The sequence below is a fragment of the Puma concolor genome, chromosome D1 (genome assembly GCF_028749965.1).
Source record: "Puma concolor isolate L17-30 chromosome D1, mPumCon1.1.hap2, whole genome shotgun sequence".
Lineage (NCBI taxonomy): Eukaryota > Metazoa > Chordata > Mammalia > Carnivora > Felidae > Puma > Puma concolor.
Window position 1 is genome coordinate 16,118,529 of NC_141676.1, and position 22,181 is coordinate 16,140,709.

Genomic DNA, 22,181 nt, shown 5'->3' on the forward strand with positions numbered 1-22,181 from the left:
AGGGAACAGAGCCCCGGGGAGCCAGTGAATTGGGGTCTGACAGTGGCAAAGAGCCTGAGCTGAGTATTTCTCCTCTCCTTCCTAGTGTTTAAATGTCTTTAAGTTGGGCTAAGTATCATTAGGCACAGTGTTAGATACACAATCGAGTTCTTTGACCCTATTCAAGAAAACAAAACCCCTCATTCCATATCCCCTTAGCCAGTGAATTGAAGCCACACTAAATCTCTCTCTTAGCACACAACAGTGTTACTTCAGGAAAGTGAAACAAGACAAAGGGAGTGAAATTATCCATTACTTAGCACATTCCTGCTTTGTCAAGTCTGGGCTTAAGCCCCCTTGGTCCTGTTACACTATTTGATTCTGTAGCAAGCAGGGTCGTCTTGAGTTCTTTCTAATCTGTGTATTTCACGTCTGTGATGTGTGGTAAGACTCCTTCTTTGCTGCCCCTGCAGTAATCTCCTTGTGGAACTCTTTAAGAACTTCCAACTGGCCAGATCTGATGTGGATGTGTGACCGGATCTTGGTGATGGCTCTTACAGCCTCCTCTGGACTCCAGTTGTACACCTGAAGTACAGGATTGGGAAATCAGAGAAAGAAAAGAGGAGGTGTTAAGGTGTTCTTGACCTAATAACAGATGCTAAAGGCCCTTAGAATTTCATTATTTTAAAAACTCCGTTTTGAGGGGAGTTAAAAAACATGCCCCATATATTATAAATGGCGGGGGTGGGGGGCACTTTTATTCCCTCGGCCAACTAGTCCCACAATACTTGCAATGGGCTGGGAGGTCAAGTCAGTCTTTCTACCTAATTCTTGCTCTGCCAAACCCTGAAAAAAGAAGGTTGAACATGCAAAGCTGAGATCCTATTTCAAGCCGGCATAGGCCTATCAGATGTCCTCTGGGAGCTGGGCTGTTGGTTATAAGTTTCCTGGAGAGAGTACATGGTAGATGTTTTTATGTAACTTGTCACCGTGGCTAGGAAAACAGCACTTTTTAGATTTACCAGGAGGGTTATCTTTGTGTTCTAAGGATACATATTGGTTTAGAACTCAACAGAACAAAGAATCTACAGATTTCAAGCCCTCTGAGTCAATTCTCACTCAGCCCAAAATATCCTCCTGAGAACCCATTTCCAGTAAATGGAGTCCTAATGATCAAAGCTTTAATACTGTTAAATCATGTACTTACCAGTCCACAGTAACTCAGAGCGATGCCTATTACATGTACATTTCCTTTTTCCTTAAACTATCCACATAACTTAATAAATGCTCTACAGGGGCCAGATAGGTAACAAAAACGAGTCAAGTTGGGGGGTGTATAACAGGTAGTAATGGACTAAAGAGTATTTGCTTATAAATACTCTTGAAAGTATCACACCTACCAGTCATAAGGTGATAGGCAAAATTCCATTGGAGCCTCTGTTTCTAGACACAAATGTCTAGAACTTTATTCTGAAATACTTTAAGAAATCTTGAGTACTATAGGGCTATAAGTGATCAGCACTACTACCTAAAGTACTGGATTTCCTGACTGCTATTTATAAAAAGTGCTTTAGCCTTTTACTGGTGTTAACATCCTTTGCGCTTCATTTTTTGAGTGCCTGCTGTAGATCAGTGCTTGACATACTTTCTTGTTCAAACCTCAGAACAAATTTAGTTTGAGGAAACTGAGCATCAGAGAGGGGAAGACACTTTTGCCTAAAGTCACACATCTGGTAGGTAGCAACGCCAGAGGTCAGCCTATCCGCAAAATCCAGGTGCTTTCCATCTCCCAACAGCCTGTAACTGGGGACATGGCTCCTTCTAGGAAGGCCTGCCAATAGACCATGCTACTGAAGTTCTAGAAATCTGCTGTAAATGGACCAGTCCAGAAAGACCTTTCCTACCTGAATCAGATACGCTGCGACCATAGTAGCACTTCTGGAACGCCCAGCCTTACAATGCACGTAGACACACTGGCCCAGCGACTGATACTTGAGAGCAAACCGGACTCCTTTCTGGAGGTCAGCCAAGGTTGGGACTCCAGTCATGTCTACTGTGCTGAGTCGCAGCTGCTCAACTCCTACATTCTTCCACTCCTGGAACCAGGTCCGCCAGCATAAAAAAGAGAATGAAAGAAATCTGACATGAGTGCTATGAATATGGGCTCCTAAGAAGCAGCAAAACAACAAGGAAGCTTCAGAGTTTACTACAGTGTGAATACACTGTTCACTTTTTTTTAAACAAGAAACTTCTTACAGAGATGCCTTTAAAATGGCTGACCTGCATGGTTGGTCTTTGATCAAACAACAGCTGTGCTACTGATTTAGAATTATGTCTAATATTTAAAAAAAAAAATTTTTTTTAAGTCTATTTGAGACAGAGCGTGAGCAGGGGAGGGGCAGAGAGAAAGGGAGAGAGGGAGAATCCCAAGCAGGATCCATTCAGTCAGTGGTCAGTGAACAGAGCCCAACACAGGGCTGGAACTCACAAAACCATGAGATCATGACCTGAGCCGAAATCAAGAGTTGGATGCTGGGGCGCCTGGGTGGCTCAGTTGGATAAGTGTCCAACTTCGGCTCAGGTCACGACCTCACAATATGGGTTCGAGCCCCATATTGGGCCCTGTGCTGACAGCTCGGAGCCTGGAGCCTGCTTCGGATTCAGTGTCTCCCTCTCTCTGCCCCTTCCCTGCTCACACACACACTCTCTCTCAAAAATAAACATTAAAGAAAGAAAAAAAAAAAAAAAAAGAGTTGGATGCTTAACCGAGTAAGCCACCCAGACCCCTAAAATGTTCTTAAAGTACACGTTGGGTATTTTATCTTCAGCTGCAAAGTATTAGCTGTATTAAAATTCATCTACAAAAGTTGTGTAACTTTATGGATAATCTTGGCACCCGTGTAGTGACGCAGCTGCACGATTGGGGTACTATATTTTGCAAGAGCTTTCTATTTATCTATAAGTGTCCTTTTTACTTTACCTTTTTTTTTTTTTTGAGATTGCATGGTAGAAAATAGAGTTACCATTTTAAAATTAAAACAATGCACCTACCTTTATTAGTGCAGTATTATCACTTTAGAAGAAGAAAAGAATAAGCAGTAGGGGAAATAAGCCCTCTGGCATTATCAGACTATTTATTTATTTGAATTTTTACCTTGAGACTCCAGATAGGGGGGCATCTGGCTGGCTCAGTACAGCATGTGACTCTTGATCTCTAGGTTAAGCATGTGACTCAGTGGAGCATATGACTCTTGATCTCTAGCCCCATCTTGGGCATAGAGATTACTTAAAAATAAAATCTTTAAAAAAAAAAAAAAAAAAGAGTCCTGATAGGCTCCAGCTAATGGTTATTAATCTGTCTAGCTGGAACCAAAGACTTTATGACTGCGTGAAGGTCAATATTTTATACTGCGTATGAAATTAACACAAAACAGCAATTTTGCAGCATGTGACTTTGTATCAATTATACCAGATATACCTAGGGAGCTTGCTAAATATTCACATTCCTGGACCCCACCCTAAAGTTCCCAAGACATAATTTCTCAGGGGTTGTACATAGGAATCTGCTATTTTAACAAGACTACCAGATAATATTTAGACTTATTAAAATATGAGAACCACTGCCTTGGAGATTTTTTTTCTCTAGGCTAGTTGGATAATATAGCTGCATCATACAAGTGTCAATGCCTCACAGCCAGAGACCAAGTACTTTTTGTGACTATTGTTCCACAGGAATGATCACACTAAGGAACATTTACCATTTTGGCTAATAATTCCTGAGGCCTTGTAGCAAAGTACTTTAGGAAATCCAAGGAACTGTTGTCCATTTCTTAAAAACGTATGTCATCAGGGTGCTTAGGTAGCTCAGTCAGTTAAGTGTCAGGGGCTCTTGATTTCCGCTCAGGTCATGATCTCACAGTTTGTGAGTTGAGCCCTGCGATGGGCTCTGCACTCACAGTGTGGATCCCGCTTGGGATTCTCTCTTTCCCTCTCTCTCTGCCCCTCCCGCACTCTCTCAATAAACTTTTTAAAAAAGTATGCCATCACTAATCAATGTATCTTAAATGTGAGTCCATTCTTAAGGTTACAAAAAAAACCTACCAGTTGCGGGGCGCCTGGGTGGCGCAGTCGGTTAAGCATCCGACTTCAGCCAGGTCACGATCTCGCGGTCCGTGAGTTCGAGCCCCGCATCAGGCTCTGGGCTGATGGCTCAGAGCCTGGAGCCTGTTTCCCTGGAGCCTGTCTCCCTCTCTCTCTGCCCCTCCCCCGTTCATGCTCTGTCTCTCTCTGTCCCAAAAATAAATTTAAAAAAGTTGAAAAAAAAAATTAAAAAAAAAAAAAAAACCTACCAGTTGAAATAACAGCATCTTCATTAGGCTGTATCAGTACAATAAACAAGAAGGACAAAAAAAGTGCTAATAGATGGCAAACACTATAAAGACAGGGCAACATCTTTATATAAAGACAGCACAATGTCTAATAACCTTAGTTCCACAAACAAGTATTCAAACTTAATGAAAATTATGTTTTAGGTCTACACTGTTTTACAATTCTCTGGAGTTCCATACATTGTTAACATATGAGTAAAAATTCCATCAATGCCAAATGAATCATACACTTTTTCAATGGGTTGTTTTATAAATTTCTCTTGGGGGCTGGAGGTGGCTTTTCTTCTTAGAGTTTATAGGGCCTTCATCTTGAATGCCTAAGACAATGCCTGACCTTAGTGCTGAGTGAGTGTTGAATGAATGAAATCAGCAAGCCATAGAGAAGTTGCCTTTCGGTTTGGTTACTGACTTGAGTTACTGAAATTAAAAATACCTTTGTGTACAAAGGAGTAGTCAGACTTTGTCAATTCTACTTTATATATATATATATATATATACACACACACACACACACACATATATATATATATATATATATATATATATATATATATATACACACACACACACACACTTATTTATTTCAAGAGTGAGAGAATCCCAAACCAACTCTCACCATCAGTGCAGAGCCCTATGCAGGCCTTGTGAGAAATAAGCCTACTGGCCCATTCAAAGAAGGGACGCGGAGACTCAGAGCACAGTGAGGCCAGGGTTTAATCAACATTCTTACAAGAGCAGGTGCCTGATGGACAGGCACACTCGGGGCAGTTGCAGCAGGCAATTTATCTCCTAGCATGAAGTCGTTCCCCTGATTCCTCATTGGCTAAGTACTACAGAGATTACAGCCTTACCTGGAAGTCACCTATGCCCATGTAAGGCCAAAAAGTAATCTGATTGGAACAAATGTACATTCCTTGAGGTGAGGCAGAGACCTCAGTTCTTTGGCACGTGCTCATTGCAAAGCCTGCAAAAAATAAGCCGGCAGAAGGAGAGGGGAAGAACCAGGAAGTAAAAGGTCTCCCAAAGGAGATTTGGGACTCCATTGTGCTGGGGTGAGGGGTTCGTATATATTTCCAATAGGGTCTAAACCTATTGTTAACTAGACAACTCAGCTTATATTTGGTATTTCTGAAAATAAATCCTGTCACTTATTTCTCACAATCCCTCCTCTTCTCTTCTAAGTAGATTCTGTTTTCATTTTTAGGTTATTTTGGGCACAAGGCACAGACATTTGTTTCTTAAGAGGAATCTTCCTCCCCTGCCCCCAGAGGGTTTGCTGCGGCTGCACTCCCAGCATTGTTCCAAAATATGTGTGTGTGTGTGTGTGTGTGTGTGTGTGTGTGTGTGTGTGTGTGTGTGTGTGTTTCCACCCAGGGACCTCAGGTCCTAACCTTTCCCTCTCTGCCTACTGAATACCATCTTTTCCTATCATATTCCCCACTTTGAACACGTGACTCCTAACTCCCATTAGGAATTGGGATGATGACTGATCTTAACTGCTTCCTGCTGAAAGGGTATGGCAGTCAGGGCAGGTTCAGAGGTCAATCCAGAGGTCCAAAATAATGAGAGTGTATTTGGAACGTCTTAGGTTAGCAAAATTTTCTTATTTTTCTGGCATATGTGCAACGGCTTCTACAAATGACATACAAAAAGAATATTAGATCAACAAGCATTAATATTCCAAACGCAATGCCTCCTAGGAAGGAGGTCACACCATGGGATGTAAAGATGTACTGTAGCCATCCAAAAAGTCCCTGAACCGTCTGGTCAAATTTTTTTTTTTTCCAACTATAGCTTTTCCATCCTCTTCCATATTTATTTGGATCTTGTGATATTGTTGCTTAGAATAATTAAGCTTTTGAACTGGTTTTTGGTTCTCAGTCCTCAAAATCTTCCTTTGCCCATCAAGTTTCCATAGGAACAACTCCATAAGGCGTATTTAATTTTACCCCAAGGAAAGACTGATCTTTGATATCCAGATTAATATACTGTTTATCCGTCCTGGAGGGAGTAGCACTATAGTCCCTAATTCAGTCATGATGTCTTTTTCTAGCAAGGGAGTGGGGCTTTCTGGCATCATAAAAACAAAGAATGTGAAAAAAAAAAAAAGTCTCCCTGTATACACCCCAGAAGCTGAGAGAAAAAGTTAGTCTTAAGTTTTCTGGAGACACCTCTAATCGTTACTCTGCATTTGGATGGTTGGCCAGGAATGGAAAGGACAGAAAAGGTGGCTCCAGTGTCAAGAAGGAAATCAACTGGCTTTCCTTCTATTTCCAGAGTTACCTGAGGCTCTGGGTTTCCAATAAAGTTGGTTCAGGGGAGCCAACCATGAAGAACCTCGGGCGAGATCAGTTCTTTTCAGGGGCACTGGTTATTTGAGCCCTTCAGGTCCCAGAGGGCATTCAGATTTTCCAGTGACTGACTCCACACCAGGGGCATGGCTTATGGGGGTTTCAACTTCCATTGCCCCTCTGAGGACATTCTTGTTTCCAGTGCCCTAAATAGCCACATAAATGGCACTGGTGCCAGGACCTTGGGAAGCCGAATGAGTGACAAATTTGTCCTTTAGAATCATCTGAGCTTTGGGGGGGGTAACAGGGGAGATAGCTGTATATTTAACTTTAACCTTTTCAGGAAGGCCACCAGGCTTTCATCCTGTGTCTGTAAAATAGTGGCTAATTTAGCATGATTTAAAGATTTTAACCTTCGACCTCCTTTGATTTCTTGGAAGTGGCAACGATACCATTCTGCAATGGGATTATCATAGTCCCAATGAGGATCAGCATTAACTGCATTTAGCAGAATTTTAACTTTTAGAAACTTTAGTCTCCAGTTAAAATTAACCATCATTTTAAGTGTCTTTTTACCAACAAATTGCAGCTGAGATAACATAAGCTTACTTGACTTTTAGTAAACCTAGGTAATAAAAACATTAAGGCAGCCATGAGTTCGAGGAAGGTCATGTTCCGCATGTTTCAGGGGTCTATCAGTGGGCAGCAAGCTGTAAGGAGATTTATTTAAGAGGGCGGGGATATTTCCAATAGGTTGTAAGCCTATTGTTAACTAGACGGCACAGATTTTATTTGATTATTTCTGAAAATAAATCATCTCACTTCTCAATGCTCCAACTCACTAACAGGGGATCAAGACCTGAGCCCAAGGCGGGGGGGGGGGGGGGGGGGGAGGCGCTTACCCGACTGAACACCCAGGCGCCCCTCAATTCCACTTTTAAATGCCTTTCATATCAGTTTCTTTTTCATAATTAGTTTCTACCTCCAGCCTCAGTCATTAAAGCTTAGAGGACCAGACCCCCCCTCCTGAAGCGGCGAAAAAGCCTGGGGCACGTGTCTCACGAGTACGAGCACCCGCAGCTCCCTCTCCCCCAACCTCCTCCCGCTCTCCTAGACCCAGGGTGGCGGTGTAGGCTGGCGGACGCCGCTGCCCGAGCCCCCCGCTCCTGGCCGCTCACCTTTGAGGAGTTACACAGGAACCGCGTCTCATACTCCTCGTTCATGGTGATCACCCCGCGCACGTTCTCGTCCTGTACCAGCTGCCGAGGCAAAGACAGGGCTCAGAAACGGCCGCCGAGGCGCGGGCGGCGCTCGCCGGCTCCCAGGCCCGGCTCGGCCAGGCCTCCCTTCCCGGCTCACCCGGCGCGTCATGCTCCGCAGCGGCAGCGCGCCCAGCAGCACCGTGGGGTCGATGCGGTGGTACCAGTCGCGGCGCGCTCGGCCAGGCACCTTACCGCGGAACAGGGTGTACAGCAGCGTCGGGTAGAAGAGCACCCGGGCCAGGCCGGCCTCCAGAAATGTGCCGGCCGCCATCCCGCCCCACCCGGCCTGGCAAAGCGGCGGCCTGCCCGCGCCCAGGCTCGCGGTCGGCGGCCGCGAGGAGAGCCCCGAGGGCGACGAGGACGAGGGCGGAAGGTCGTCCGCCGCCTCCCGCGAAGGCGACGCGGTCCGCGCGGCCGCCTCGGACTCGGAGACTTCGGGCCTGGCCTCCGGATGCCCCGCGGGAGAGCCCGGGGCCCCCGGGCCCGGCTCCATGGCTCCGGAGGAGGGGCCGCCGGCCTGGGGGAGGGACCAGGATTTCCTGGCGGGCTAGTGGGACCCCGGCCGTGGGAGGGCGCGTCCTGGACCCGCGGCCTGCGACTCTACCACTGGTGGAGCAGGGACCCGTGCCCGTGGCCGGTGCCGCCCTGCCCCCCGCCGCCTTCCCGAGGGAGGGAGTTGGGACCCTAGGCGAGGGGAGCTCTGCCCCCCTGCGTGTGCGACCGCCCCGGGAGGAGGAAGGGCGGGTTCTGGCCACTTTTCCGAATCCCGGGCCAGAGGGAAGGGGCTGCGACCCCAGGTAAGGGTGAGACCAGACCCGGAAGAGACCCTGTGGTGGGGGCCTGCGGGTATGGTGGAAGGGGAGAGTGGAAAAGGGGGCTTTGGGCTGTTAGGCAGGGGAGCTACTTTGGAGGAGAGGGCTGGCAGGACACCTGGGTTGATATGGCCCTCCCCCCATTCCCCACCCTCCCTATCGGCCACAACTCGTTGCTCCCTTCTGCCCAAACCGCACTGTGTATGCGTGTATGTATATAAAGAAAAAAATATATAAATATAATATCTGCAACAAATTATGAAGATATATTAAGAAAATACTGTGATAAGCTTGTATGTAAAAACTGCAACCTACAGAGAGGTAAGAGGAATGGGTCTAATGCTGGCTATTTACATTTAAATGGAATGTGCATCTGGTGCTTTTTAAAAACGTTTCTTTTCTCCTTGTAAAAGTAATACATACATATTCAGGGTGCCTGGCTGGCTCAGCCGGTGGAGCGTGAGACTCTTGATCTCGGAGTCTGAATTGGAGCTCCACCTTAGGGATAGAGTTTACTTAAGAAATAAAAAATAAAAACTAATACATACTCATAACAACTGGAAAATACAAAGAAGTCGAATTTATTCTAATTACCTATAATTCCACCACCTCAAATACATGTTTTCTTCCAATTTCCTATGGGTACCACTAGAAAAACCTTTTTTGTAACAACTTTACTGAGATATAATTCATATACAATTCACCCATTTAAAGTGTAGAGTTCCCTGGTTTTTAATATATTCAGAGAATTGTGCAATCCTCACCACAACCAATTTTAGAACATATTCCTTAATACCCAAAAAATCCCATATTCCCCTCCCCCCAGCCCTAAGTAACTACTAATTTACTCTTATAGATTTGCCTGTTCTGGACATCTCAAATAAATGGACTCCTACAATATGTGTCCTTTGTGTCTGGCTTCTCTCAGCATACTGTTTTCACGATTCATCCATGCTGTAGCAGGTTCAGTGCTGTATTTATTGCTGGGTAATATTCCATTGTATGGATATACCACATTTTGTTTCCTCATTTATCAGTTGAAAGATATTTGACTGTTTCCACTTTTTGGCCATTTTGAATAATGCTGCTGTGAACTTTCATACACAGTTTTTGTGTGGACATAAAAAGACATTTTCATTTCTCTTGGATATCTACCTAAGAGTGGAATTGTTGGTCATATGATAACACTATGGGGTGTGTGTATACCATTAAAAAAAAAAATCATTGGGCTCCTGCGTAGCTCAGTTGGTTAAGAGTCCAACTTCTCCTCAGGTCATGATCTCATGGTTGTGGATTCCAGTCCCGTGTCGGGCTCTGTGCTGACAGCTCTGAGCCTGGAGCCTGCTTCAGATTCTGTCTCCTTCTCTCTCTACCCCTTCCCCGTTCGCACTCTGTCTCTCTCTCAAAAAAATGAATAAACCTTAAAAATAATTAGGAACGCCTTTAAAAAAATCATTGCAATCATGTTGATAAAATTTTGTATCACAATTTTTTTCATGAAATGTGCCATAAGCGTTTGCTGTGTTATTACACTGTCTTTACCATTTAAAATGAACCTAATTACTATACCATGTGATCATTCTATTACTGGACATTCAGGATATTTCCAAATGTTTTTTTACAATTCCAGCATGAAATTTTTTTCTATATTTCTATATTTTCCATATTTAGAATTACTATATTAGCAGGGTGCCTGGGTGGCCACTCAACACTGGTTTAGTGTCTGACTTTTGATTTCAGCTTAGATTGTAATCTTGCATATCATGGGTTTGAGCCCCGCATCAGGTTCTGCACACAGTGCGGAGTCTGCTTGAGATTGTCTCCCTATCTCTCTCCCCCTCCCCTGCTTGCTCTCTTGCTCTTGCTCTCTCTCTCTCAAATTAACTTAAAAAAAATTATTAGGATAGGCTCCTAAAGTGGAATTACTATTTCAAAGGATCATTTACAATTTTTGCTTTATATGAAGTACATAACCTAAAAAGCTCCATCCTTACTCCCAAGCTCACTCTTCAGAAATATAGATTCTTAGATACATATATTTTCCAACATTTTGTGATGAACCGTCTCATGATAAATTAAAAACTGAAAAAGGAATAAATTGAGCAGGAAAAACCCATATAACCACCATCTAAATTCAACAATTAACACTTTGTTTTATCACATATTCACCCAACAATCTGTTCTATTTTTTTTTAAGATTTTAAATTGTTTTTTTAAGTTTTTATTTATTTTGAGAGAGAGTGACAGAGAGAGAGAGACAGAGAGAGAGAGAGAGAGGATCCCAAGCAAGCCCCTAGCTCGCAGCCCAGAGCAGTCCAGCCTGCTCAGGATTCTCTCTCCCTCTCTCTCTCTGCCCCTCCTGCATTTGCACGCACTGTAACTCTGACACGCGCGCGCTCTCTCTCTCTCTCAAAATAAATAAACTTAAATAAATAAATGTGGAAGGAATGATAGAAACTCAGCATTTTGAAATCCCTCGTCAGATAATTGATCCAGTCAATGGTCGTCAGTGGACAAAAAGCATTAGATGAAATGCTGATCGGAAACTTTACCTGGAGGGATCAGGCTCTTGCCACGGGAACCGGGAACTGATCACTGACTGATCCCTGCATTGCTGAAAGCGGGACAACCTGACATCAGATGCCTCCAGAAGTCCACAGCCTCAACCTCAAATCATTCGAACCTGAATTTAAGCAGGCCTGAAGAGCTAACTTTCTTTTTCTTTTTCTAATATATTTTAAAAGTTTATTCATTTATTTTGAGAGAGAGTGAGCATGTGCATGGGAGGAACAGACAGAGAGGGAGAGAGAGAAAAATCCCAAGCAGGCTCCGTGCTGTCAGCACAGAGCCCCATGTGGGGCTCCAACTGAAATCAAGAATCAGATGCTTTAGCTGACTGAGTCACCCAGGCACCCCTCTTTTTTTTTAATGACAGCTCTTTATTTTTATTTTAATTTCACTAACTACTTAAGAGATTGAATATCTTTTATTTTTATACACAAGTCTATGTAAGAAGTTTTTCTAACTGATTCATTTTTTGTGTACATTTACATACTATTTTATATTTTGTAGTTTAATCATACATACACACACTTTGGTCTTATATTGTTCGTGCAGTGAAACCAAAATCTTTTTAAAAAAATTTTTAATTCCAGTTTAGTTAACATATAGTGTTATAAGGAGCTAACTTTCATTTACAGCAAAGGTAAGTGATAGAAGGATGAGTTAATGTCATCACATGGAACAACAGACAAATCCAGAGTATAGATATTCTACAGGGACAGTCGATTCTGTTTCTGCAAGGCAAAAGCATGGGGGTTGGGGGGGGTGGAGAATGGGAGGTCCACTGCCTCAGATCAGGAATCCTAGAGACGTGTTAACCAAAAGTAAGTATGGACAGTCTGGATCCTAACTGAAATGAATCAGCTATTAAAAGACATTTTTTGGGGCGCCTGGGTGGCGCAGTCGGTTGGGCGTCCGACTTCAGCCAGGTCGCGATCTCGCGGTCCGTGGGTTCGAGCCCCGCGTCGGGCTCTGGGCTGATGGCTCAGAGCCTGGAGCCTGTTTCCGATTCTGTGTCTCCCTCTCTCTCTGCCCCTCCCCCGTTCATGCTCTGTCTCTCTCTGTCCCAAAAATAAATAAAAAATGTTGAAAAAAAAATTTTTAAAGACATGTTTTGGGGGGCTCCTAGCTGGCTCGGAACAGCATGTGACTCTTGCTGGTGAGTTTGAGCCCCACATTGGGTGTATAGATTACTTAATTTTTTTTAATCTTTTTCTTTTTTTTCTTTTTACAAAAAAATGTTTTGTTTATTTTTGAGAGAAAGAGAGCAAGCAGGGGAGGGGCAGAGAGAGGAGAACAGAAGATCCAAAGCACGCTCTGCATCCCCCACCAATGTGGGGCTCGAACTCACAGACCACGAGATCATAACCTGAGCCAAAGTTGGACGCTCAACCCACTGAACCCAGGAGCCCCAGGTGTATAGATTACTTAAATAAAAATAAAACTTAAAAAAAAAGTCTTGTTTTTGAAATAATTGGAGACCTTTGATTATGGATGGAGATAATACCAAAGAATTATTGCTAATTTTATTAATGTGGTCATGGCATTGTTGCTGTGTAAGAAAATGCCTATAAATTTATTTATTACATGCTTAGTAACGTATGTAGACATACATGATATATGTGGGATTTGCATCAAAGTGATGTGCCAAGAAGAAAAGCAGATTAGACAAATATGGCAAAATATAAATCATTGTTTAATCCAAGTGATGTTCTATGGGGACTCATTATGCCCTTCTGCTTACTTTTTAAAAATATAATAAAAACTAAAGATGTATGTATGTAAAAACAATACATATATTGTTACATGGAAATGTATGCTTAATAAAATTGGTAATATACCAACTAGTCTTTTATGACTTTTTCATTAAAGGTTCAATCACACAAGGGGCACGTAGGGGGCTCAGTTGGTTAAGCATCCCACTTTGGCTCGGGTCATGATTTCTCGGTGTGTGAGTTTAAGCCCCGTGTCGGGCTCTGTGCTGACAGCTCGGAACCTGGAGCCCGCTTCGGATTCTGTGTCTTCCTCTCTCTCTGCCCTTCCCCCGCTCACCCTCCGTCTGTCTCTTTCTCAAAAATAAATAAAACATTAAAGAAAATTTTTGTTAAATAAACAAGGAGTTTAGTGTGTTTTTTGTATGTTTTTTGTTTTTGGGTTTCAGCTTTTATGCAAACATTTTATTGTCATTCCCTCTACCCTGGTTTTGCTTTATAGTTTCTTTTTTTTTTTTTTTTTTAATTTTTTTTTTCAACGTTTATTTATTTTTGGGACAGAGAGAGACAGAGCATGAACGGGCGAGGGGCAGAGAGAGAGGGAGACACAGAATCGGAAACAGGCTCCAGGCTCTGAGCCATCAGCCCAGAGCCCGACGCGGGGCTCGAACTCACGGACCGCGAGATCGTGACCTGGCTGAAGTCGGATGCTTAACCGACTGCGCCACCCAGGCGCCCCTGCTTTATAGTTTCTGATCATAATAGTAACATATGTTCGTTATAAAAAATGCAAGCACTTCAAAATTATATATGAAAAGTGAGAGTTTCCTGTAATCTTACCTCTGGAGATAATTACTATTTCAGTTAGATGCATATTCCCCTCGTGATTCTTGTTTTTCTTTTTAGAGACTAACCGTCCACCAAAATTCTTTATATCCAACTCTCGGAATATCTGAGCTGTCATGTGCTCAGTGTGCCTTGAGGTAAAAAGTAATACAGGACTCAGTTACCTCCAATGGAGTGTGAGAGGAAATGATGTGTGCCAGCTTCAGGACCAACAGGACCTGGTCCATAACTCCTCCGCGAGTCTCCTCCACACTCTTTTTCTCCTCTTCTGGGCTGGAGTAGTAATGAGGAAGACTGGAATCATCTCAGCAGGAACGAGTTATACCTAGCAGAGTCTCCATTAATCTGGGTCCCTAAATAATTACTTCGAGAAGAAGCTACTTCTCTCCATCCTCCCACTGCGAACATCTTCTCTAATCTGTTGAGGGAGAGAGAAATAAGCTTCTATTTTGTTTCAGCTATTTACTTGAGGTCTAATTGTTGCAGCAGTTCAACTTATCCTAGCTAATATGTGTGCATTAGTCAGTTGTAATGTGAAGACCAAATCTCTTATTTGAGAGAGAGAGAGAGAGAGAGAGTGCAAGTGTGAGCAGGGGAGGGGGCAGAGCGGAGAGATAGAATCTTAAGCAGGCTCCATGCTCAGCACAGAGCCCCATGAGGGGCTTGATTCCACAACCCTGAGATCATGACCTGAGCCGAAATTGAGAGTTGGATGCTCAACCGACTGAGCTACCCAGGCTCCCTTCAAATCTTTTTAACAATTATATCAAAATATACGTGCTATAAAATATGCAATTCTAACCATTTAAAAAATTGTTTTAATGTTTATTCATTTTTGAGAGAGACAGAGCACGAGCCGGGGAGGGGCAGAGAGAGAGGGAGACACAGAATCCGAAGCAGGCTCCAGGCTCTGAGCTGTCAGCACAGAGCCCGACAGGGGGCCTGAACCCATGAACCATGAGCTAAAGTTGGATGCCTAACCAACTGAGCCACCCCGGCGCCCCCAAACCATTTTTAACTAGGCCGTTCATTGGCATCAAGTACATTGACATTGTTGTGCAACCATCACTGAAGTCCATCTCCAAAACTTTTTTCATCTTCCCAGACTGAAACTCTGTACCTATAAAGCAACTCCCCCTGGGGCGCCTGGCTGGCTCAGTCCTTAGAGCATCTGACTCTTGATCTTGGGGTCTTGAGTTCAAGACCCACATTGGACACAGAGATTACTTAAAAAGTAATTTAATTAATTAAAAAAATAAAGAACTCCCCATACCACCCTCCCTCCAGCCTCTGGCAACCACCATTCTACTTTTTTTCCTCCTCTCTATCTTTTTTCAAGTTTATTTATTTATTTTGAGAGAGCGAGAGAGTGTGCATGCTCATAGGAGAAAGCAGGAGCAAGGGGGGTGGGCAGAGATCAACATAGAGTGTTCTATTGGTTTCAAGCGTACAATATAATGATTAAACAATTCTATACAATGCAATACTCAGTGCTGGTCGTAAGTAGTACTATTTTTTGTTAAGGTTTAACTTTTTGGTGGGGTGGGGCTCCTGGGTGGCTCAGTCGGTTGGGCCCCTGACTTTGGCTCAGGTCATGATCTTTAGGTTTGTGGGTTTGAGTCCTGGGTGAGGTCTGTGTTGACAGTTCAGAGCCCGGAGCCTGCTTTGGATTCTGTATCTCCCTCCCTTTCTGCCCCACCTCTGGCCATGCTCTCTCTCTCTCTCTCTCTCTCTCTCTCTCTCTCAAATAAATAAACATAAAAATAATTTTTTAAAGATTTTTTTTATGTTTATTTTTGAGAGAGAGACCGAGCACAAGCCAGGCTAGGGGCAGAGAGAGAGGGAGACACAGAATCCGAAACAGGCTCCAGGCTCTGAGCTGTCAGCACAGAGCCCAACATGGCGCTTGAACTCGCAGAATGGTAGCTCACAACCCGAGCTGAAGTCGGATGCTTAACTGAATGAGCTACCCAGGCACCCAAGATTTATTTTTAAGTAATCTCTATACCCCATTTGGGGCTCGAACTCATAACTCTGAAATGAAGAATTGCGTGTTCCTCTGAGCCAGCCAGACACCCCTTGATGCCCAACTCTTACCTAATTTGGGAACACAGATGATCTACTGAGTCATATAACAAACCTCAGAAAGGGCAAGTGAGCACATAGCAACAGACACCAGGGGATTCAAATGCCATCAGGAGTTTTTGTCTCTCACTACTTCTTCCCAGGCCCACATCTCCCCATATTTATCTCCTACTGGAAACCTCCCTTCCCTTAGTTGTTAACAACATGGAATAATTGAATATACATGTATATTTCTTTAAAACATAATTCGGGGGCACCTGGGTAGCTCAGTTGGTTAAGCATCTGACTTTGGCTCTCACAGTTCCTAAGTTCTAGCCCAGAATCGGGCTCTCTGCTTCAGATCCTCTGTTGCCTCCTCCTGCCCCTTCCCCCCATCAAAAATAAATAAACATTAAAAAAAAAAAAAAACAAGATAAATGGGAATTTTGTAACTTGCTTCTTAGGACTTAATTGTGTCTTTTTTTTTTTTTTAAAGATTTATTTATTTTTGAGAGAGAGAGAAAGAAAGAGCCCCTGATGCAGGGCTCAAACTCATGAACCTCAAGGCCATGACCTGAGTGGAGATCAAGAGTCAGGTGCTTGGGGCGCCTGGGTGGCGCAGTCGGTTAAGCGTCCGACTTCAGCCAGGTCACGATCTCGCGGTCCGGGAGTTCGAGCCCCGCATCGGGCTCTGGGCTGATAGCTCAGAGACTGGAGCCTGTTTCCGATTCTGTGTCTCCCTCTCTCTCTGCCCCTCCCCCGTTCATGCTCTGTCTCTCTCTGTCCCAAAAATAAATAAACGTTGAAAAAACAATTAAAAAAAAAAAAAAGAGACGCTTAACGGTCTGTGCCACCCAGGTGTCCCTTAATTGTGTGTTTAAAAAAATTTTTTTTTAATGTTTGTTTATTTTTGAGAGAGACAGAAACAGAATGCAAGTGGGTTAGGGGCAGAGAGAGAGGGAGACACAGAATCCGGAGCAGGCCACAGGCTCTGAGCTGTCAGCACAGAGCCCAACATGGGGCTCAAACTCACGAGCTGTGAGATCATGACCTGAGCCGAAGTCAGACGCTCAACTGACTGAGCCACCCAGGCACCCCTTAATTGTGTATTTTTAACATCTTCCCATGTCAGTCTCTCCCTCTCCCTCTTTCTCTCTTTCTCTATACATATATATATATATATGTATGTATATGTATATGTATATGTATATGTATATGTATATATTTTTTAAGATTTTATTTTTAAGTAATCCCTACACCCAACCTAGGGCTCAAATTCACAACCCAGAGATCTCTAGAGTCACATGCTCCACTGGACTGAGCCAGCGAGGTGCCCCTATATATTTTTTTTCTGATAGCTTTTGATATACCAATATTTAATTGAACCATCATTTCTTTTTTCATTTCTCACTGTTATAATCTGAATAGTCACAGAATATTTACTTTAATTTTTTTTAATTTATGTTTTTATTTTATTTTTGAGAGAGAGAGAGAGAGAGAGAGAGACAGCAGGGGAGGGGCAGAGAGAGGGGAGACACAGAATCCAAAGCAGCCTCCACGCTCTGAGCTGTCAGCACAGAGCCCGATGCGGGGCTCGAACCCGCAAACTACGAGATCATGACCTGAGCCAAAGTCAGATGCTCAACTGACTGAGCCACCCAGGCACCCCCAGAATATTTAAAAACAGCATTTTAGTGGTGCCTGTGTGGCACAGTCAGTTGAGTGTCTGACTTCGGCTCAGGTCATGATCTATCATCTTGTGAGTTAGAGCCCCACATTGGGCTCTGCGCTGACAGGCTGGAGCCTGCTCTAGATTCTATGTCTCCCACGCTCTCTGCCCCTTCCCCGCTCAGACTCTATCTCTCTTTCTCAAAAATAAATAAACATTAAAAAAATTAAATAAGTAAATAAATAAATTAGCATTTTATGGGTGCCGGGCTGGCTCAGTTGGAAGAGCATGTGTGTTTGAGCCTCATGTTGGGTGTAGAGATTCCTTAAATGAATAAATAAAAACTTAAAAAAAAAACTTTTAAAAACTAGCATTATATATATTATATACATATAAATATAAGATAGATTGATAGAAATGATTTAAATTAAAAGCTCCAACACGCATTGTTTCAGGTAGATGGTATTGCTATCTATATCTTCATTCCATTTATTTAGTCACTTCAAGTAACTTCGAGTTCATCAATTTACAATGAGGTATAGAGCCCATCCAGGATGAGACAGAATGTGTCCCAAGTTAGAAGAGGACTGTATGGCTCCTCAGTGATGTCTCCCGTAAATTTTATTCTTTTCTTTTATTTTTTTTTAATTTGAGAGAGAGAGAGAGAGAGAGAGAGAGAGAGAGAGAGAGAGCTCAAGGGGGGAAGAAGGGTAGAGGGACAGAGAGAGAATCTTACTCAAGCAGGCTCTATGCTTAGCATGGAGCTTGACGAGAAGCTTGATCCCATGACCCTGGGATCATGACCTGGGTCAAAATCAAGAGGGGGCCAGTCAACCAACAGAGCCACTCAGGCTCCCCAGTGATGTCTTCCTGTAGAGCACCAGTGCTCCACTGTACAATTAAGGTTTTCTTCCCAATACTTGAATGTGACCTTCTGGATCCCCTGGCTGTTGCTGACTTTGTTGCCATTTTGTTGTCTAGGATGTTGACCCAAGCTTCTTGGCCCCTCTCCTGTAGGCCATGCATGTGAGATTCAGGATAGCTGACCAATCAGAATTCGGGATACTTGCTTAAAGGAAGAACCTTCAGGGGCACCTGGGTGGCTCAATTGGTTAAGCATCCAACTTCAACTCAGGTCATGATCTCACAGTTCGTGGGTTCGAGGCCCATGTCAGGCTCTGTGCTGACAGTTCAGAGCCTAGAGCCCGCTTCAGATTCTGTGTCTCCCCCTCTCTCTGCCCCTTGCCCATGCATGGTTTGTCTCTCTCTCTCTCTCTCTCTCTCAAAAGTAAATAAACATTAAAAAAAAAAAAAAAAAAGAGGAACCTTCATTCCAGCATAAGCTGTCCTGAATCCTACTGCAGAAACTGTTTTCTTTCTGGGGATGGTGAATCCTAGATCATGGCCAACAAGCAGATGTTCTAAGTGGCTTCCTCTGAGACTTTATCCCTAAGAGGGAGCCATCTGGTCACTTGCTTTTTCTCACCTTTCTAATAGCTGCTCCATCTCCTCAAGGGCTGTTGTAAAATCATCTACTTGACTGTTACAGAAAGCCCACTCGTCTAGGAACCAGGCCCTCTCTTATTCTTTCACCTTCAACTCTGTTTTTAAGGCCTGGAACTCCCCCGTCTGTTTTTTGGCTGTTTCCTTACAAAGCTTCAGCTCATCTTGCAAAGTGTCTACTAGCAACATGGAGCCCATGTGGTCCCTGTGATGCCGGGGTCTCACTGCCTAAAACTGGGTTGAGGCCCTTGCCCAACTGTTGCCCTGAAACATCTCCAGTGGCTCCACTATTGGGTCAGGCCCTTCAGTTCTTTCTGAGTTTCAGTGGACTTCCAGTGCGAGTGCTTGTTGATGGCCCCTAAGAGCTGGTTTTTGTTCTTCTTTTCAATATATATTTTGTTTAACATTTTAATGTTTATTTATTTATTTTTGAGAGAGAGAGCAGGGGAGGGGCAGAGAGAGAGGGAGACAGAGGATCCGAAGTGGGTTCTGCACTGACAGCAGAGAGCCCGATGTGGGACTGGAACTCACCAACCGTGAGACCATGACCCCAGGCAAAGTCGGACGCTTAACCGACTGAGCCACCCAGGCGCTGCGAGACCTCGATCTTATCCTCTCATTCTGCTTACTCAATGGTTGGTAGCTCTTTTGGATGTTCCTTCTGACGGCGGTGTCTGCAGCTTCCACCTGAGACACAGAATCCGAAACAGGCTCCACGCTGTGAGCTGTCAGCACAGAGCCTGACACGGGGCTTGAACTCATGAACCATGAGATCATGACCTGAGCCGAAGTTGGACACTTAACCAACTGAGTCACCCAGGGGCCCCTATTGTATTTCTATATTACAGGATATGTGCGGGGCCCCTGGGTGGCTCAGTTGGTTAAGCGTCTGACTTCGACTCAGGTCATGATCTCTCTGTCCATGAGTTCGAGCTCCACTTCGGGCTCTGTGCTGACAGCTCAGAGCCTGGAGCCTGTTTCAGATTCTGTGTCTCCCTCTCTCTGTGACCCTTCCCCATTCATACTCTGTCTCTCTCTGTCTCAAAAATAAATAAACGTTAAAAAATATTAAAAAAAATAAAGGACATGTACATCTTTTTTTTTTTTAAGATTTTCAAAAAGAACTTTTAAGTTTATTTATTTTGAGAGAGAAAGAGTGAGAGAGGAGGGGAGGGCACAAAGAGAGGGAGAGAGAGAATCCCAGGCAGGCTCCGCAATGTTGGTGCAGAGCCTCATGTGGGGCTCAAACTCAGGAACCATGAGATCATGACCTGAGCTGAAATGGAGTCGCCACTTAACTGACTGAACCACCCAGGTGCCCCGATGTGTGCATCTTTTTAAGAGGGTCATAGGATATGTTTTCTAGTTTTGTTGAGTATAACTGACATATGCTACACTACACATACTTAAAGTATACACTTGAGGGGTGACTGGCTGGTTCAGTTGGTGGAGCACGTGACTCTTGATCTTGGCGTTGTGAGTTTGAGCGCCATGCTGGGTATAGACATTACTTAAAAAAATCAAATCTTTTTTTTTTTTTAAACGTTTATTTATTTTTGAGACAGGAAGAGACAGAGCATGAACAGGGGAGGGTCAGAGAGAGGGAGACACAGAATATGAAGCAGGCTCCAGGCTCTGAGCTGTCAGCACAGAGCCCGACGTGGGGCTAGAACTCACGGACCCCACGATCATGACCTGAGCCGAAGTCGGCTGCCTAACCGACTGAGCCACCCAGGCGCCCCCAAATCTTTTTTTTTTTAATGAAGTATACACTTTAATACATTTTGATATATATATGTACTTGTGAAACCATTCCCACAGTGAAGATAATAGAACGTATCCATGCCCCCCCCCAAAGTGTTCTCATGCCCCTTTGTAACCCCTTCTCCCCACACCTCTTAACTCCCTCACCCTGTTCCTTGGCAACCACCGATCTGCTATAGATTAATTATCATTTTCAAGAATTTTATAGAAATGGGGTGCCTGGGTGACTCAGTCAGTTAGGAGGTAGGCTCTTGATTTTGGCTCAGGTCATGTTCTCACAGTTTGTAAGATAGAGTCCCCCACCCCATGGGACTCTGCGCTGACAGAGGAGAGGCTGCTTGGGATTCTCTCTCTTCCTCTCTGCCCCCTCCCAATCGCAGTCTTTGCTCTCTCAAAATAAATAAATAAACATTAAACAAAAGAATTTTATATAGATGTGCATGTTTTTCATTTTAATGATTATCATTAAATTATCCTCCGATATGGCTGTGTGTGTGTATACACCAAGACTGCCTATTTCTCACAACTGCATCAATCCTTTATTTCTATTTATTGATTGATTTATTTAAAATTTATTTTGAGGGGCGCCTGGATGGCGCAGTCGGTTAAGCGTCCGACTTCAGCCAGGTCACGATCTTGCGGTCCGTGAGTTCGAGCCCAGCGTCAGGCTCTGGGCTGATGGCTCAGAGCCTGGAGCCTGTTTCCGATTCTCTGTCTCCCTCTCTCTCTGACCCTCCCCCGTTCATGCTCTGTCTCTCCCTGTCCCAAAAATAAATAAACGTTGAAAAAAAATTTTTTTAAAAATAAATAAATAAATAAAATTTATTTTGAGAGAGAGAGAGAGAGCATGCGCACATGAGCAGGAGAGGAACTGGGGGAAAAACAGAGAGACAGAATCCCAAGCAGGCTGCTAGCGCAGAGCCCGACTTGGGGCTTGAACTCACAAACCCTGAGATCAAGACCTGAGCTGAAACCAAGAGTTGGATGCTTAACTGACTGAGCTACACCTAAGCAACCTCCATCAACCTTTTAAATTTAATTATTTAATTTATTTCCCATTCTGAGAGAAAAAAACCCATATTGTTTTAATTAATTAATTATTAATTAATTAATTAATATTTAGAGAGAGAGGGGAGCCCAATGCACGACTCTATCTCATGACCATAAGATCATGACCTGAGCCAAAATCAAGAGTCAGATGCTTGACCGACTAAGCCATCCAGGTGCCCCCAAAATAAATAGTCATTAATTTTTTTTTTTAATTTTTGAGATACAGTGGGGAGGGGCAAAGAGAGAAGGGGACAGAGGATCCCAAGCCGGCTCTGTGCT

At 43.7% G+C, this 22,181-nt stretch overlaps 1 protein-coding gene and 1 long non-coding RNA gene across 2 annotated transcripts; both read right to left on the bottom strand.

Annotated features, from left to right (window-relative positions):
- Window positions 1–224: 224 nt before the first annotated feature.
- PTPMT1 (protein tyrosine phosphatase mitochondrial 1) lies at window positions 225–8,557 on the bottom strand. The gene is made up of 4 exons (XM_086677429.1): window positions 8,018–8,557; window positions 7,837–7,917; window positions 1,884–2,075; window positions 225–564 (listed from the first exon to the last, which is right to left on the bottom strand). The coding sequence occupies exons 1-4, from the start codon at window positions 8,411–8,413 to the stop codon at window positions 406–408; spliced, it is 828 nt and encodes a 275-aa protein (XP_086533555.1). The 5' UTR covers window positions 8,414–8,557; the 3' UTR covers window positions 225–405.
- On the bottom strand, window positions 3,295–4,848 carry LOC147576510 (uncharacterized). Its single transcript, XR_015240840.1, has 2 exons — window positions 4,325–4,848; window positions 3,295–4,076 (listed from the first exon to the last, which is right to left on the bottom strand). It is a non-coding gene; the product is annotated as an uncharacterized LOC147576510 (long non-coding RNA).
- Window positions 8,558–22,181: the final 13,624 nt, after the last annotated feature.

Excerpts from the sequence above, each read along its gene's own strand:
- PTPMT1 (XM_086677429.1), bottom strand. The coding sequence starts at position 8,413 with ATGGAGCCGGGCCCGGGGGCCCCGGGCTCTCCCGCGGGGCATCCGGAG. Across the intron at positions 7,918-8,017 it reads TGCGGAGCATGACGCGCCGG|CTGGTACAGGACGAGAACGT; the intron begins GTGAGCCGGGAA and ends TTGCCTCGGCAG. Across the intron at positions 2,076-7,836 it reads TCCTGTGTAACTCCTCAAAG|GAGTGGAAGAATGTAGGAGT; the intron begins GTGAGCGGCCAG and ends ACCTGGTTCCAG.